At 33.7% G+C, this 17,917-nt stretch overlaps 1 protein-coding gene across 5 annotated transcripts in view; it reads right to left on the bottom strand.

The window, feature by feature from the left end:
• LOC105222169 (excitatory amino acid transporter 1) overlaps nt 1-17,917 on the bottom strand; it is a 52,030-nt gene that overhangs the window by 9,016 nt on the left and 25,097 nt on the right. For 2 of the 5 annotated variants that reach the window (XM_049450823.1, XM_049450860.1), the window contains exons 2-5: nt 6,667-7,050; nt 4,280-4,375; nt 4,044-4,211; nt 3,945-3,987 (exon numbers count right to left, since the gene is read on the bottom strand). In XM_049450823.1, coding sequence (XP_049306780.1) covers nt 3,945-3,987; nt 4,044-4,211; nt 4,280-4,375; nt 6,667-6,848 — 489 coding nt within the window. In that variant the 5' untranslated portion in view covers nt 6,849-7,050. Of the gene's footprint in view, nt 1-3,944; nt 3,988-4,043; nt 4,212-4,279; nt 4,376-6,666; nt 7,051-7,298; nt 7,451-17,917 lie in introns of those variants that run through there. The other 3 variants (XM_049450944.1, XM_049450987.1, XM_049450903.1) reach the window with 2 other exon arrangements.

Genomic DNA, 17,917 nt, shown 5'->3' with positions numbered 1-17,917 from the left:
GCTTTGGAAGACAACATTTCCGAAGAAATTCGGGCTATTCCGGCCGAAATGCTCGAAAAAGTTGCCCAAAATTGGACTTTCCGAATGGACCACCTAAGACGCAGCCGCGGTCAACATTTAAATGAAATTATCTTCAAAAAGTAAATGTCATGAACCAATCTAACGTTTCAAATAAAGAACCGATGAGATTTTGCAAATTTATGCGTTTTTTTTTTTAAAAAGTTATCAAGCTCTTAAAAAATCACCCTTTACATACTAACAGGAACCAAAATATATAAATTTTATAATTATAATACCTATATTCGAATGATGAACTTCCTAGGTGAAATGATATAATACTTAATGGGGTCCCATATTCGGCACTGAGATTAAAGAACACCAACGTTTTACGTCATAGAGAAGAAAGGATCCTCGCTTATATTTAGCGAAGTTAGTTAATTTGAAAGAATGCTCAGTATTTTGTTCAAAATTAGATTAACTTTAAATAAATTCGCAACATAAATAGATTTCAGACCACACCATTTTGCATTGATTATGATGCAGCAACATACTAATCTCGAGTATATCCGTTTCGGAAATAGTAATTGAGATGAGATGCCTACAAAGCTCAAACCAATTACATTACTGTAGTCAGAGCTGCTCATGCGCCAGTTGGATATCATGCTGATTAAGTAATTCAATTTGTACTCGTAATACGATATGAACAGATGAGTAGCGCAGCAGGCAGTCTACATACTAAGCACTAGCAACTCATAGGGTGAATAATGTAAATGGTATCACAATACATGATGAGATCAAATGTACATGTGAAAGGGTGAGAGAAGCTTATTTTTGTAAATATGTATGTAACATTTGCATAATGACGATTTTTTTGTCTTTCGTGGACGGAAATAGTAAGGTATAGTGAAGCTTTTCGTAAAAATGAAAGAATGGAAGAAAGTAAAACTCGAAAAATAAAATGGTGAGCCGGGGGAGAAATCATTAAATCTAAGTTATTCTAGAAAACTAATATTTCTTTCCTTATTTTTATGCTCGAAACGGGGTATATTATGTTTGTAATGATGCCTGAAACTGAAGCTCGTGATCTCGGCGACATTTGGTTTCAACAAGACGGCGCCACTTCCCACACAGCGCATCAGTCAATGGATTTATTAAGAGAACACTTCGATGAGCAGATAATTTCACATTTTGAGCCCGTCCATAAGCCATCAAGATCGTGTGATATCACACAGTTAGACTTTTTTCTGTAGGGATATGTATAATCTAAAGTCTATGCGGACAATCCCGCTTCGATTTAGGCCTTAGAGCAAAACATCGCCCGTATCATTCGTCAGTTACCAGACGAAAAGCTCAAAAGAGTCATCGAAAATTGGACTCAACGGGTAGACCATCTGAGACGTAGCCTCGGTCAATATTTGAAATAGAGAATATTCAAAAAATAAATACCAAAAAATGTTCTTTCGAATAATAATAAACATTGCCTATTAAATTTAAAGTTTCTGTATTATTCTTTAATAAAGTAGGAAATACCTCGGAATGGATCATCCTTTAATGCTTAGGAGGAAAAATCGGACATTCCATAACATATACATATATAGATACAGATATATATGTATATATAAATGCGACTTGAAGGTTATTTGTATGAAACTATTTACAATCTACTCCACAAAATTGGTTATATCAGAAAACGAGGATCTATTCGTTTGAATTAATTTCATAACTGATTATCTCATCGAAATAGGTTACCCTGATTATCTCTAAGCAGTATGGAGTACTTGAAATTTGTTGTTGCTCAAGTTATAGTCCATTTTGAGTACCATTACGTACAATTACAAAATCTAAAAATTATCTCAGCATTTTACAAGTGAAGGCGATCGCTAGACAATACTTCGCTTTGGCAATATACAATACTTAGTACAGCACTCGAGCGCTTACACTCAAATTAGGTAAGTACTTGTATTATTCCACATACATAATCGTAATTTTTTTTCACAATTCTTGCTAAGCAATACCAATTTAATTTACATATATTATTTGTGCGTGTTTGGTATTTTATTTTTCAAATTTCAACATTCTTCCACCAACTATCAACTTCGGTTAAATTAAGCATGCGGTCGTAAATTGGATAATTTGTAAATAAATTGATAGCAGTGCAGATTCGCTATTCGCATGTGCACTAATATATTATACCGTTATTTGTGTACCACTAGCGCGCTTTTTTTGTAGGCATTTGTAATATGTGTAGCTTAGTTGATGGGGACAGAAATATATATATACTAGTTACATATATATATACTAGGCACATACTTTTATCGCATAGTGTGTAATATGAGAGAGTATTGCTAATTAACTGTTATTTCCTGATTACAATGTATTTTTCGTATATACATACATATAATAGCATAATTGTTTTTTAACACCCACAATTGCTCGATCGTACCATATTATCACTAACAAATAAGGAAGCGCTAAGTTAGTGTGCGATCGAACATTTTCTACTCTTGCAACTTGCTGGAATCAAAGCAATTGAAATACCTTAAGGTGTAAAAACGGAGGTCCGAAATCCATGCGATTTTATATATACATATACTATATATATATCTCGTACACTGACCGATATACAACCACTAATCATATGGAGTAAAGTCCGCTGGTTGTTCGAAAGAACATTCTCTGGCATTTATTGTTTGAAGATTATCTCTTTCAAATGTTGGCCATGGCTACGACTCAGATAGTGCAAAACGTCAACCAGAAGCTATTCGGCATAAGATTTCTTAGAAAAAGGAATATCTTTATATGTAGTATATGGGAGTTCGGGCAGTATCGACTAACTATTACTGATCATGCCACATACTAAAAATTTGTTTCCTAAGTTTCATTAAGATCCCTTACATATATTCACCAATCATATGAAGTAAAATCAACCGGATGTTCGAAAATCCTGATATTAGTTATTTGGGGGCTAGGTCAAGTATTTGCCCATTTTTATCTATTTTAGTAAAACACGTTCTGTAATTTTCATTGAGATAACTCAAATATTTGACGATTTATACAGTATAACGTCAACCGGAAGTTCGAAAATGTAGGCTCAGGGAAGTATTGACCCAATTCAACCCATTTTTAATATACAAATACACTACCATCAGGAAAGCTTTCTCCCTGAATTTTAATTAGATATCTCACACACTAACCGATTTTTTTTCGATAAACAGTCAACAATAGGCGGTGGGGTCCACATATTCGGTGCGTATCGTCTTGAACAATTGTAGATGGATTTGGGCAATTTTCGGTCACAAGTGTAGTCCGATTTTTCGTCGAAGTCAGAGATATGTGATTTCACCAAAAGTGTGCGGTGCCACTCCAATCGTCCAATTTTCACACCGGCCCTCTCATAACATCTCGAAGGTGGTTTATTGTGCTTTAGAGGTTCTAATATTTTTGCGGGGCAAATTTGGTTGTGGTAGCTTTAGTGGTTTACTAGATACTTAAACTTGTTAGAAGACGGGGACGGACCCACTTTTTCAATCTTTTTTGCCCACATGTGCCCGTTGCTACTGCGTTCCCCTGTGCCAAATTAGAGTTTTATTTCTTAATTTAGTGCTTTGTTATGGCATTTTATACGTTTTCAGCTAATGCCGTTTTGTGGGCGTGGCAGTGGTCTGACTACGACCAATCAACGGATTCGTACTATTTTTGCCAAGGATACCAAGTTTCATAAAGATATATTAATTTTTACTCCAATTACAACTTGCACGGACGGAGGGACGGACGGCCGGTCACTCGGACTTCAACTCGTCTCGTCATCCTATTTATTTCTATATATGTAACCCTATATCGAACTCGATTAATCTTAGGTGATACGTACAACCGTTAGGTGAACAAAACTGTCATACTCTGCAGCAACATGTTGCAAGAGTATAAAAATATACCATGTTACATACCTGAAACATTGTCGATTGGATGATATTATCCGTAAACATATTTCTGTAAACAGTTAAGATTATTCAAAAAATACTCTCACGCTTCATATCACCACTTACCTCACTAAATCCATAAGCGTATCAGGGGTTAGGACTTTCGATGCTTTATCCACAGATTCAGTGCGCACTTCCACGATTTTTGCACCCTGTCCAGGTCGTATTGTTGTTACCAGACAAATGCCCAAAACGACGGCAGAGATTGTTGTGAGAAAATAATAAGCATTGGCGCTATAAAGAATATAATTTAAGCATATGAAAATCGTATAGAGGTTTACATGCATTTCGTTCTCACTCACCGTATAGCAATCTTCCCCGACATACTCAGATCGAGTCCACCAATGGCACTCGTTATGGATGAAACCAATAATGGCACAATTAAGCATTTCAGCATGCTAAAAAATATGGTAGAACATTTGTTATATATTGTTTGTATTTTCACAGGTAATAGTAGTGATTGCTTAGAGGTCCAAGAAAATCTTGAGACAAGCTATTATAACTATTATGGATAAAGACTGTGTGTTTGGCTCTTATAAATTTGGGTTTCAGTCCGAAATTTGTATAGACAAAACAGTGGATTGCTAAAATGGAAAATTTAGATTTTCTAAAGAATCCTGTGATCTCTATTATCTCTAAGCATAAGCTCTTCTGCTGATATATGAGAATATCTATTAATAGATTAGAGAAACCTTTTGTTTACGAAAAGTTCAGTTAGATCGAGTTTTTGTAGTAAGTCTCAAAATAATCATTCTTTCTGTTGAGAGTAGTTGTTGATTTCAAGCTTGAACCGATACAAGGTATTTGGTTTGATTGATCTAGATCTAGCTAAATCTTGAGAACGAAATTCTCTCTCTAATACATCTATGCCTCTATTCTATCTTCTATATGTATGTGTATACTAGTACTTCTTGGAGTTATTTTTCTTCAATATACCGTTCAGCTAGACATCCACAGAAGTTTATTGTATACTTTATGTTTAGGTCTTAAAAATATGTAGTTTTATTTAATTTCCAAATATTGGACCGAATTTCGAAAATAGTTATAGTAAAATGATAATTTTTTTAGCTGAAACTAACTGTTAATATCGAACGATTGATTGTGATAACCAAGTCATGTCCTAAAGATGAAATACTGGGATATATCCCTTGTTGTTATTTTCCTTCAATATCTCAATAGTTGGATCATTAGAACCACTCGAACTATTTTATATGTTTGATAGCGCTCATCATACACTAAACCTTATAAACAAGGGGACTTATAGATTTATGGCACGTTTTTAAGTGGCAGAACTCCAGAGGTGGATTTATCAAATTCAAATATGAAATTAGCTGACTTTGGACGCTTAGTGATAAGCTAGTTGATACTAAAGAATACCACTTAATTCCAAGAGAGGATTTTATAACTGTTATCTCCAGATTCCAGTAAGCTCCTTGGTTGCTTAAGTACGTCTTTTAAACTGATAGTCTAATTAATAATTAGACCTTTACATAAATGATGGTTTAATACAATGGCTTGACACAATAAAAAGATTTGGTTACTGGGTTTCTAAATTTGTATGGTTCTTAAAACTTATGATTTATAAGATTTTCTAAGGATTAGAACTTAAGAGAGATTTTATTTTAATCTATAGAAGTATAACATGGACTTAAGGCTCAAAAATAATATATAAAAATTACCGTGATGAGCTGAGTCTATTTCGTCAGGACCGTCTGTCTGTATATACATGCGCGAACTAGTCACTAAGTATGGTTTTTAAGATATTGGTTTGAAAATGTGTATACATAACATCACCATTATCGGACGACTAGAGGTTATAAGTGTCATACAAAATAATCGATCAAAATCCAAACCTTGCTTGGAAAACTTTTTTGTTGGACTTTTGCTAAAAGCAAGAAGGCTGGCTACAAAAAGAAGCTCGATGTTTGAATACCACATGAATTTTCTGTGTAAAATTTAATGGACCAAATTAACATCTGCGATTCTTTACTGAAAAGAAATGAAATCGAACCATTTCTAAGCGAATGGCAACATGAGATGAAAATTGGATCAAATACGACAATAATGTGCGAACCATGATATCTGGTCCAAGCGTGGTGAAGCTCAACAAATGATCGCAAAACCGGGATTGATGCCTCGAAAGCTGAGTGTTTGGTGGGATTTTAAAGAAATCATCCACTATGAGCTGCTCGAGTCTGGTCGAACGATTGATTCTACATTTTACTGTCAACAACTGATGAGATTGAAGCAAGCATTCGGAAAAAACACTCAGAACTAATTAACAAAAAGACTTAATCTTCCAGTAGGACAATGCTAGACCACACACATCTTTGATGACTTGGAAAAAATTGGGAGAGCTTGACTGGGAAGTTTTGATGCATCCACCATATAGCCCTGACCTAACACCATCGGACTAGCATTTGTTTCGGTCAATGCAGAACTCCCTTAACAGAGTAAAGTAGGCTTCAAGAGAAGCCTGTAAAATATACTTGTTGCAGTTTTTCGCCGAGAAACCAGAAAAGTTTTACACTGATGGAATAATGTCTCTAGTAGAAAAATGGCAAAGATGGTCGACCAAAATGGTACATATTTGGTTCATTAAAGTTCATTATAAATACTAAAAAAACAAAAAATAAGTTGAAGTTTGATTAAAAATACGAAAAGACTACCCAATATTAGGCATACTTACCGCAAGAAAAGTTCACCGGGAAAGGATATGTACATAATCTCACGCTTCGTCCACTCGCCTGTGCTGTTCTTGATGATAAAACCGACAAAACCGCCAAGGAACACACCGGTTACCGTGAGCATGGTAAGCGAGTTCTCTCGCATGAATGCTTTGAACTTCGAATCCTCCTTCGGTCGCGTCATTTTGTATAGATTCTTCTGTTTATTTGTGACTTTGATAAGTAAAACGTATAATAAGGAAGTGAAATTTGGCAGAACCGCTTTGCGTTTTCGACTAGAAGCTGCTTATCAGCTGTGCGCAAGGATCAAAAGCACACACACATGTACGCGCGCACATGCACACAAACACAAAATGTTATGAACACCTTCGATGTGCAATTGTAAACTGTTGACAAAACAAAAATGAAAATTTTCTTATGAGAAATTTTTATAAACTTTTTTTAATATTTTTTAAATATATATGTATATATATATATTTTTTTTAATTTTTTTTTAATTTTTTTATTTTTTTGTGTTTATTATTTTTTAATTTGTTTATTTCGTTCTATACAAAGTTCTTTAAAAATATTTCATTAACATAAAAATTGCATTTATTATCCTTAAGGCTCTGCCTTAAGCATTAACCGCACTCACATATTCAACACAAAGGAACATTGGTGCGCCGTTACACAAAATATTTCGTTTACTTTACCGAATGACTGACCGAACGCGACTATAATCGCACGCAGTAAATTTTCCACTTATGCAAAGTGGTCGTTTGCCAGCAGCTCGTTGGCACGTTGGATCGTTCACCGTAGGTTTACTGAGTGGATGCTAACGATTGACCGTTGTTTTTTGTCGTCAATTAACCGTTCTAAATATTCGTGTGATCGCATTCACCCAACACACACACACACATATGGATTTTGCACCCTTGTTACACCAATACGAATGTAGAATTGATATACTCTACTCGCTCACAGTCGTATGGCTTGGGCGCGCCGTCAAATTATATGCGATCGCTTTGCGAATGTGTGTTAATCGGTTAAATGGGGACACGAGCAGGTGTCAGCGATCGCGTTTTTGATCATCGGAAGTATCACGACAAACACTTAGTAGCACATATAGACAAACTTACAGTGAATTGCATATTTCGACATTTTTAGTTGAGTGCGTCCATTATGTTTCGCGACAAAAGCTAGCGGAATTATTGTGTGAAAAGTAACCCCTAGCAGCTTTTTTAAACCGGATGAAGATGACGACTTATGGTAAATACGAATGAGAAAAAATATACACATATGTATAATATAATAAAACTATTCCAAGGGTAGGCATATAAGTAAGTAAGTCCACGAGAGCACTGTATGGAATCACTGAAAAAAGTGGTTAGCAACATTTGAAGTATACTATTATTAGGCTCGTCTGTAAAGGAATGGTTAGCTTAACGTTATTGGATGAAAAATTACATTTTATATGCGAAAGGGAGACTATTAAAGAGGCTTGAATAAAACCCTACGTATGTTTTTTTTATAACTATATTGAAAACTCAAGAAGCTATAAAAGAATTACCTAATATTCTTTGACTCGCGCTGTCCATATGAAATGCAGGTGTAAGCCAAATATAATATTGAATATGTTTCTTTCTTAGATTGGTATAATCTTCTTTTATATTCATGGTAAGTTGAGTCTCCATATACCAAAAATTGTGTCGAGCGTATTGTGTGAAAGATCAAAGACCACCTTCAACAAACTGATTGGACTTTATCAGTGTGGCTATGCCTGAACTTGGTATCTCTGGTAGGCTAATACGGCTGTGTAAGGACGTTGAGCAACACTAATAGCTCCGTCAGGATCTGGAAGGACTTCTCCGAGCCGTTTGACATCAAGCGTGGTATCAGACAAGGAGACCGCTCGTCGCCTAACTTCTTCCATCTATTGCTCGAGCAAATATTACGAGCTGCAGCGCTAAATAGAGCAGGTAAATCTTCTTTAAGAGTGCACAGATTGGAGAAGGGAGCAAAGCGTATAGGTCTGGTTGTGAACAATATCTCCTGTCTTCAAACAAACAATCGTCGTACTCGCTACTCGGTTCCCATGTCACTGTTGACAGTCATAACTTCAAAGTCCTAGATAATTTCGTCTACCTTGGTACCAGTATTAACACCAACAACAACATCAGCCTTGAAATACAACGCAGAATAACTCTTGCCAACAGGTAATACTCCGAACTGAGTAGCCAATTGTGAAGTATAGCCCTCTCCCGACGAACGAAGACCATACTCTACAAGTCACTCATCTTCGCCGTCTTGCTATATGCTGCAGAGGCATGGACGATGACAACATCTGATGAGTCGGGATTACGAGTTTTCGAGAGAAATGTTCTCCGGAAGATTTATAGTCCTTTGCGCATTTTCAATGGCGAATACCGCGGTTACTGAAACGATAAGCTGTACAAGATAAGCGACGACATTGACATAGTTCAACGAAACAAGAGACAGTAGCTACGCTGGCTAGGTCCACTCCACACCAGTTCTGAGAGTACTCGACGCAGTGACAGCTAGGGGAAGCAGAGGAAGAGGAAGACCTCCACTCCGTTGAAAAGATCGAATTGGCGCCAAACAGCGAAGAGGAAGCGCGCTGTTGTAAACTCAGATAAATTCAGCTGTGTCTCTAATTTTCGTAACTTTGACATATTCTTATACACCGAAGCCCATCCCTGATTTTTTCGGACGAGACAATTAATCTCCGTAGATCCAAATCAGCCAATATTTAATGATCAACAGAAACAACAACTTTTACTTTAATATTATATAAATAAGCTAAACAAAGAAACATGACCCTGAATACATACATACTTGTAAAAGAATTTTAATTTTAGCAAAACACGAGACACACAAAATTGCATACACAACACAAAAAGATGCATAAACTATTTTTGTACTGACACATGCACGCATAAATATACTCGCATATCATATAATGCCTGTGTATGGTCTATTTTCATGAATAAGAATAAGGGGCTTGTCTTCTCACAAGTGTTTGCAGCGCAACAATAAGTTAGCAGGTTATGAACTTTGTTTTTCAGCGATAAGATTTTGCAATCGAGTATGTACTTCGACAGTAGAAAATCAATATAAAAGCAGGGTAATAAATATATGATTTTCGAAAGAGACATACATACACATGAAAGCAAAAGCCTTCTGAGCTGGCTGTTTATACATATATGTCTATATATTTATATATACATATATTTGTGTATACATGGATATAGGCATTAATAATTACAGTTTTGTTACCAGCAAACAAAATTGCGAAACACTAAAAAATTTGCGGTTATTTTAATATTTGGGTGAGTCGAACGGAATTTCACATAATTTTCTATCTTTGTTAATGACTGCCTTACTATCGCAATAAATAACCACAAGCATACTACATCCATACTATACCAACCTCACAGCTAGTCAATACGTCTAAATAAAACAAAATTCAAAAATCATGATAATAGCAAAAGTAAGTAACCTTTAGTAAACACTTTCATTCAACACATTAATTGTTTACTAAAAGAATAACAAAGTTCAACTAAAAGTTTTAAGTTCCCTTTAGAAAATATTTATACTCTTGCAACCTGTTGCTACAGAGTATTATAGTTTTCTTTACCGAACGGTTGTATGTATCACTCAAAACCAAACGAGATGAGTTGAAACCCGGGTGACTGTCTGAGTGTCTGTCTATCTGTGGGTAAAAAATTTTGGAGAAGTGGGTGTCGCCCCTCGAAAAAATGTAATGCTCCTATCGAAGAAAAAAAGGAAAGTTTGGATTTTTTTAGGTATGTAGCAATTATTTCATTACACGAATGTTTTTATTTTTGGATAGTTCACTTTATTAACAATGTTTGTGCGAAATTTCTTGGAAACTGTCAAATAGTTTTTAAGGGGTGGCTGTTTCCCTTAGAGGCCTTTTTTGGCAGAGCCTTGCGGTGACAATTCCGCAGTTCGAACAAGTCAACTGAAACCATAAAAGTAAACAAATTTCATTAGTTAAGTGTAATTCCTTGTGCTTGAACGATCGTTCTTATGATTTGTTTTTTGTTTGTGCACACGGGAACGTTTTATGCCAAAAATTAACTTTTTGGTCACTAGAAATTTCACTAAAAAATTCATTTCGGCGAAAAACAAGTTTGTGCGTCAATAGTCGATCATTCAAGCACAGAAAAATTTCATTACGTACATTTTTAAAAAAATTGAAGAAAATTGGTTCAGTAGTTTTCCGCCAATCCATGTCACCGCAAAGTAATTTTTCAAAAAACACCATTTCGAGATATTTGCGTTTAAAGTTTCAAGTTCAGTTCAAGTTAGAAGTGATGTGACTTTTTTTCTACTGCTCGAATCTCTATGAAAATGTTCTCAAGGAGTTGTTCTTTAAGATAAAGCAATACAAAAATTCGATTTTTTGAAATTAAAAAAGGTATACGTAGGTTGCTCGTATATTTCTGGACTAGGCAACACTAAGTGTTGCCAGGTGCAATCTGACATTTCCATTGGAAAGTTTGACATTTTTTAGCATAATATCACTCAGAACGTTTTGTCATTTAATCGTGAATTGTTTTATTTACAGGGAATTAAAAAATTCATCTCGGCCCAAAAATGGAATTAACTCGTGAACATTTTCGTGCGATCATTTTTCACAACTTTCGACGTGGATTATCACGACAAGAGTGCATCGATGAACTAAAATCTTTGTATGGCTATGAAGCACCATCCTATAGCACTGTGAAAAACTAGTACAACGAATTCAATCGTGGCCGACGCTCGCTCAAAGACGAATTCCGTGAAGGTCGTCCAAAAACAGCCGTTGTGCCAGAAAACATCGATGCCGTACGTGAACTGATAATGCAAGACCGTCATGTAACATACCTTCAGATAGAGGCATGCCTATGCATTTCTCCCACCAGCATACATTCGATATTGCATGAACACCTGGCCGTAAAAAAGGTTTGTTTTCGTTGGATCCCGCACAATTTGACAATCGCTCAAAAAAGGCTCGTGTGGATTGGTGTAAAGAAATGCTGAAAAAATACGATCGCGGTGCTTCAAAAGATGTTTATAAGATCTTCACAGGTGACGAATCGTGGATCTATGCGTATGAACCCGAAACAAAACAGCAATCGACCGTGTTGGTCTTCCAAGACGAGCCAAATCCAACGGAAAAAAAAACATTTTCGTTGATAAATATGCCTATTTTCATTATGAGGCCAGAAATATATATAGCAGCCCTCGTAGAACCCCTTAAAGGAACCAAAATCGGACGGTGGTGGTGGCACCGGCCACTTTTACGCAACATCACATATCTCAGGACGTGCTCAACCAATTTCGACTAAATTTAGAATGTGGCATTTTTCGTATATTCTTAAGTAAAAGTATGAAAATGGGCGAAATAGAACTACAGCCATCCCTACTTCCCAAATAAAACAATTTTAAATTCCATTTGAAACTTTTACTTACAGTATACCAGTATGTGGATTCAGTGCTTGTTATGCTTATAATTGCTCGGTCATTGTATGAGATACTATATATAATCGAAATGCATCTGTGAAGAGTACTATTGTTTCAGTGAAGCCTGTTTTCTTGCTTTATCTAAATTCTTTCTAAATTATTGCCTTTGAGTATCTCTATCTCACTTGAAAAAATGATTTGCTAATATGAAACAGAAAGAGTTAGGCAGAAATAGGCAGTAAAATTGAATGAAAAATTGAAAAAAAATCAAAAATTCTTAATCATGGATATTTAGAATTATACTATCATATGTTTTTTCTGATATGTAAGTTAATCAATACTCAAGCGAGCTCAGCAAATTTTCCTACAGGGTTTAACCAGAGATCATATGGCATTGTACTACGCAATGCTGAATAATTATTTTAATAGATACTAATTGGAAAGTGTGTAAAGTAATATTCACACCATAAAAATATTTGTTTGCATGAACAATAGATTTGTATACGGTAGTACATACATACATATATGTATAATCAATAGGAAAGCGGATTATAGTATATGCTTCGCTCAAGCGTTTTGCTAACAGGTTAATTGACATTAATGAAGCTAAACAATTTCTAATGCGTTGGCGTTAAAAATATTGCATTACCTATTTGTCATTGTTACTGTTGTTTTTCCAATGAATGCATAAAAACATTAAGATAACTAACAAAAATAAGGCAAATGCACTTAAATGTGAGAAAATACAGTAGGTACTTGATAAGTGGGAAGTTTGTCAAAAGAAAGTTAAAAAAAAATTTCAACAAAAAGATTTTTAATGAAAAATATTGTGTGAAATTAAAACTTTTGAAAAAAAAAACTTTTTTACAAATAATAAATATTAATAAAGAATTTTTTTTAAGTGCAAATAAAGTTAAACTTTTTTTTAAGGCGAAAAAATTAAAAAAAAAGTTTTTTTAAATGATTTTAGAGACAAAAGATATATTTTTGGAAATTTGAAGATAGAAAATTTTGTACACATAAAAAAGAATATTTTTTATATATAAAAAATATAGTCTGAAATTAAATCTTATGAAAACAAACTTTTTTACAAATATTAAATATTTGCTTTTTATAAATGAAAAAATTTTTTAAAATGATTTTGGGGAAAAAATATTTTTGAAAATTTAATATTTTTTTAAAATTTGAAGATTTTATGCGTAAAAAAGGCAAAAAAAATTTTATATGAAAAATATAGTCTGAAATTGAATCTTTTGAAAACATACATATGTATGTACATATGTACTACATTTCTATTGAAAAAAAAATTAAAATATAGAATATTTGCTTTTTATAAATGACCAAATAGTGGAAAAAAGTGATTGATATATTTTTTTTTTTTGAAAAGTGGAAATATCGTATAAAAAATTGAAAAAATAAAAAATGTGTTTGAAAATTTATAATTTTTTTTGAAAATTTGAAAATATTTTTTTATATGCAAAAAATTAATATTTGTTTGAAAACTAAAATATACATTTTTCAAGCAATATAATTTTTAAAATATTTAATTTATTTCATCTTAACCCCACAAATACAATTACTCAAATAAAGTAAAGATATAAAATTGCATTAATTGCGTTTATGAAGTACATACTGTAGGTGCAATGTTTATAAATTTTTTGAGAAGTGGAAATTATGTAAAAAATTTTTTAAATGATTTTGGGGGCAAAAAAATTTTTGGAAATGTTTAAAAATATTTTTGAAAAATTAAAAGTTTTTTTCAACCAATATAATATTTTAACTCTTTTAAACCTATAAACGCCTACCTACACAAGTAAAGTTAAGCTATAAAATTGCATTAGTTGCATTTAAGGAGTACATACTGTAGTTGCATTTCTAATATTTTTTAATTGCCATTTGAGGGTGCTAAATGATTTTCTGCTATGTACTGTTAAGCTTATGTATTTTTAAAAATGCCTACATACATATGCATATATACATTAATTCGTATATGTACTATACATACATACACACATACATATGTACATGAAATGTATTCCTCTTTACTATAAATGTACATAAATTTTTTTACCCTAAACAGTGTATATTATATTTGCGTCAAAGTATGTAACACATAGAAGGAAACGTCGGAGATTCTATTAACGACATGTCAGGATGCCACTCTGAGTCAATTTAGCTACATATGTATATCAGTCTATTTTTCCGTCTCTCTGTCTGTATGCACTAAACGAACCTCTCAGTTTTTTTCATACCGATTTGGAATTTTGTACACTTCCTTTATTCTCCGACAAGCTGCTTATTTGTCGGAACTGCCTATATAGGACCACTATAGTATATAGCTGACAAACAAACTTTCCTATCTAACTCAAGTCCTTACATGGAAATTTTTTTTATTTCACAAGATAATCTTCGAAAAAATTGTTCATATCTTTAATAGCTTTTAGCAGTGTCACCAACTGACCGATCAGAATGAAACGTAAGATCTTTTTGTGCTCAAAAAACGCACCTGTAGAGGGTATTATAGCTTCGGCGCAGTCGAAGTTAACGTTTTTTCTTGTTTTTCATTTAAATAACTTGCTTTTATTAAGTGCGCATAGTCGTCTACTTATTTACATGATGCAGTTTTTGCGCCGACGATAAATAGCTTAATTGAAATGTATTTATTTGGCGTTGAACTTGAGACCTACGCTATTACAACACCCACTTAAGCTACCACACAACTAACCCTACCATATCGAGTCAACTAACCAATAATCAACAACAATGATCTGTAGTATGATTAACTCGTTGAGCGTGAATATTAATGAAACAAGAGTACAGATATTTTCAATATATACATATATAGTGTATACATATATATATAGCATATGTATATGTATATAGTATATAAGTATATATGCAAGAGAAATTGTAATATTTGCATACAGACATTCTCCGCTTCGAGTCGCAGTTGAAAGAAAATTAAAATAGTTGTCGAGTAATACTGGAAATAATTCAATTGTTCGACATTTATCAAAATGGTTGTATGAGTTTATTGAAAAACTACTATGAACCGGTTTAATTATTATGCGTTTTGTTGTAATTGCTGTAAAATAATTAAAATGAGATTCTTACAGCAGTAGAAATGATGCTCTTATGATATGGAGAAGTGTCAGCAAGGCGTTAAAAGAGCCATAGAGTAAGAAAAAAGAGAGAGTAAGACTATCATTGAAGTAATTAATATTCATTTGACTTTCACAACTATTTAGCCCAACTTCATATGGCATATTTACAGTTTGACATTAACCTACTTTAATTCGACATTATTAAAACAGCTGACAGTTTCTAATGTCAAACTTTTTCCGACACTTTGCTAAATTAAAATTATTTTCATAGAGGCTAGATATTAATCAAAATTAATTTCTACATCTGGCGCCCCATGCCATAAGTGCATGCACGTAATAATTTTCTGTGAAATTGCCATTGACACCAAGTGCAGTCATTAATAAAATGTAAACAATGCAACTCATTGACTTTTGCAGCATTCGGTCGTCTGGCATGTCACATAATCAATTAATTGATATAGTCTACATTACATATTTCCATGTAATTGAAGAAGCTTCATTAATTTAAGTAGACAAAAAATGCGGAAATTAGAAGTGTAAGTAACGAAGAAATGCAACACATTTTTGAATGATGAAAGGAAAAACAGGAAATTCTGTTTAAAACTATTGTGGAAAATATCTTGTTACATTTAAATTTCAGAAATTACCATATTATTTGTCATAATAACGTAAATAATATGAAATCTATTTGAAGCTTTGAAGAAAAACTGACGAAAATTTAACCGTTGGTTTGTTCTTCATGTCGACAATTTCAAGTCGTTAGCTCAAAATGTAGGAACTAGTTAAGGAATTAGCTAAACTTTGAGCTAACGACTAGAAATTGTCCACAAGTTCTTTTCTTCTCAATAAGGTGCTCGTTTGCGGAGACCGCCGACGTTGGACCACCATGAATACGAGTACAGCTGCCACCTCTCTTCTTCGCTCCACACGACACATTGACTGAAACAACTAATTTGATAAGACGTGAACGACATTTTTTTACACTCGTTAATAAAGTTGTCAATATTTTTCTGTGACGACTTTTGATAAGTTCAGAAGGAATATTTTGGAGATACGTCAGTCAGAGTGGCAAAAAAGCCAGGTTATGTTTATTTTTCACAAAATTTCCGTTTTAACGAAATTTTTTTAGAATGGTTTTCTGAAGATATAAACTTATAAAAGCTTTACTTATGAAACACTAGTAATTAGAAAACATGCCACTCCTTCGTCAGTTGGCAATGGAATTTTAATATTTTCATAAAAGTTTCATGTGTGATCAAACAACTTTTATTACATTTAATCAAGTGAATTCATTTACAAATTGTTTTTAATAACGTATTACTACAGCATTACATTTAATCATTTGCATATTCAGCAAAAATGATATGAATTTTAATTGTGAATAAGAACTGTTCGCTCATTAAGGAGAAAATAATGACATTATAATGACAACTGTATGAATGAGTGTACCCTGAACAGGGTGTATTAAGTTTGTCATGAAGTTTGTAACACCCAGACGGAAACGACGGAGACCCTACAAGGTTTATGCTATATACGAGTAATTGATCAGCGTGATGAGAAATATCGATTTAGCGATGTCCGTTTGTACATACACGAACTAGTCCTCAGTTTTTGTGCGATTGGCTTGAAATTTTGTGCACGTTCTTTTCTTCAAAAAAAGCTGCTCGTTAGTCGGAAACGCCGATATCGAACCACTACAGCATGTAGCTGTCATACAAACTGAACGATCAAAATTAAGTCCTTAAATGGAAAACTGTTTCATTTGACAAGAAAACTTTCTACGAGATTCAACATGGATTATCCAAAGCAGCAGTACAAACTGCGAAGAAACTGACCGCTAAAAATCAAGCTCGCGTTTGTATTTGTGAAGGTTTTATAAATTGGGAGCCTCTGAAGTTAGAATTTTTTTCCTGTTTTTTTTATATTATTTTTTTAATCCTTACTAGAACATCTTAACACGAATTCAAAAGCTATCTAATTGCCATGAATTACTTTCAACAGAGCTTTTCTCAATGTGAGATTTAATGACGTCAAAAATCAGCAAATTTTCACACATTACAAAAGCAAATATAAGTACCTGAATAGCTGATGATGTGTATACTTTTTTTAGCATACAAACTTATTCACAACATATTTATTTGTTGGTAGAAATGTAGTTGATATTACAAATTACATAAGTGCCTGTGAATGAGGTGAATAATATGGTGGTGTGCTAAGTAATACAGCAAACTGTGTGAAACTGACCTCAGTTTGGAATTTGGAGCGGATTAGGGTAAAAACGGAAGTGACACGCTACTAACACACACAAACATAAGTGATGCCACAGCGTCATTCAAACACAACTTTAATCACGGATTTAAATATGTAGGTGATGATGAGCACCTAATTGACATCCTGTGTGTTGAATAGGAAAGTAAAATACCTCTGTGAAAACCTGTGATTATTTACGTGTGCATTTACGTGTGTATGAGTGCATACATATGTATATGTATTATATATCAGTAAATATAACATACGTATGTACATATAAGAATATAATAGCATATGAATATTTGGCCGAACTTGTTCCACAATTTTTGAGATATCGATCTGAAATTTTGCACATGCCATTTTCTGATTAAGCAGCTGCTCCGCTGTTGGAACGGCCGATATCGGACTACTATAGCATATAGCTGTC

This window comes from Bactrocera dorsalis, chromosome 1 (genome assembly GCF_023373825.1).
Source record: "Bactrocera dorsalis isolate Fly_Bdor chromosome 1, ASM2337382v1, whole genome shotgun sequence".
Lineage (NCBI taxonomy): Eukaryota > Metazoa > Arthropoda > Insecta > Diptera > Tephritidae > Bactrocera > Bactrocera dorsalis.
Note: the sequence above shows the minus strand (reverse complement) of the source record. Positions and strands in the feature narration are given on the sequence as shown.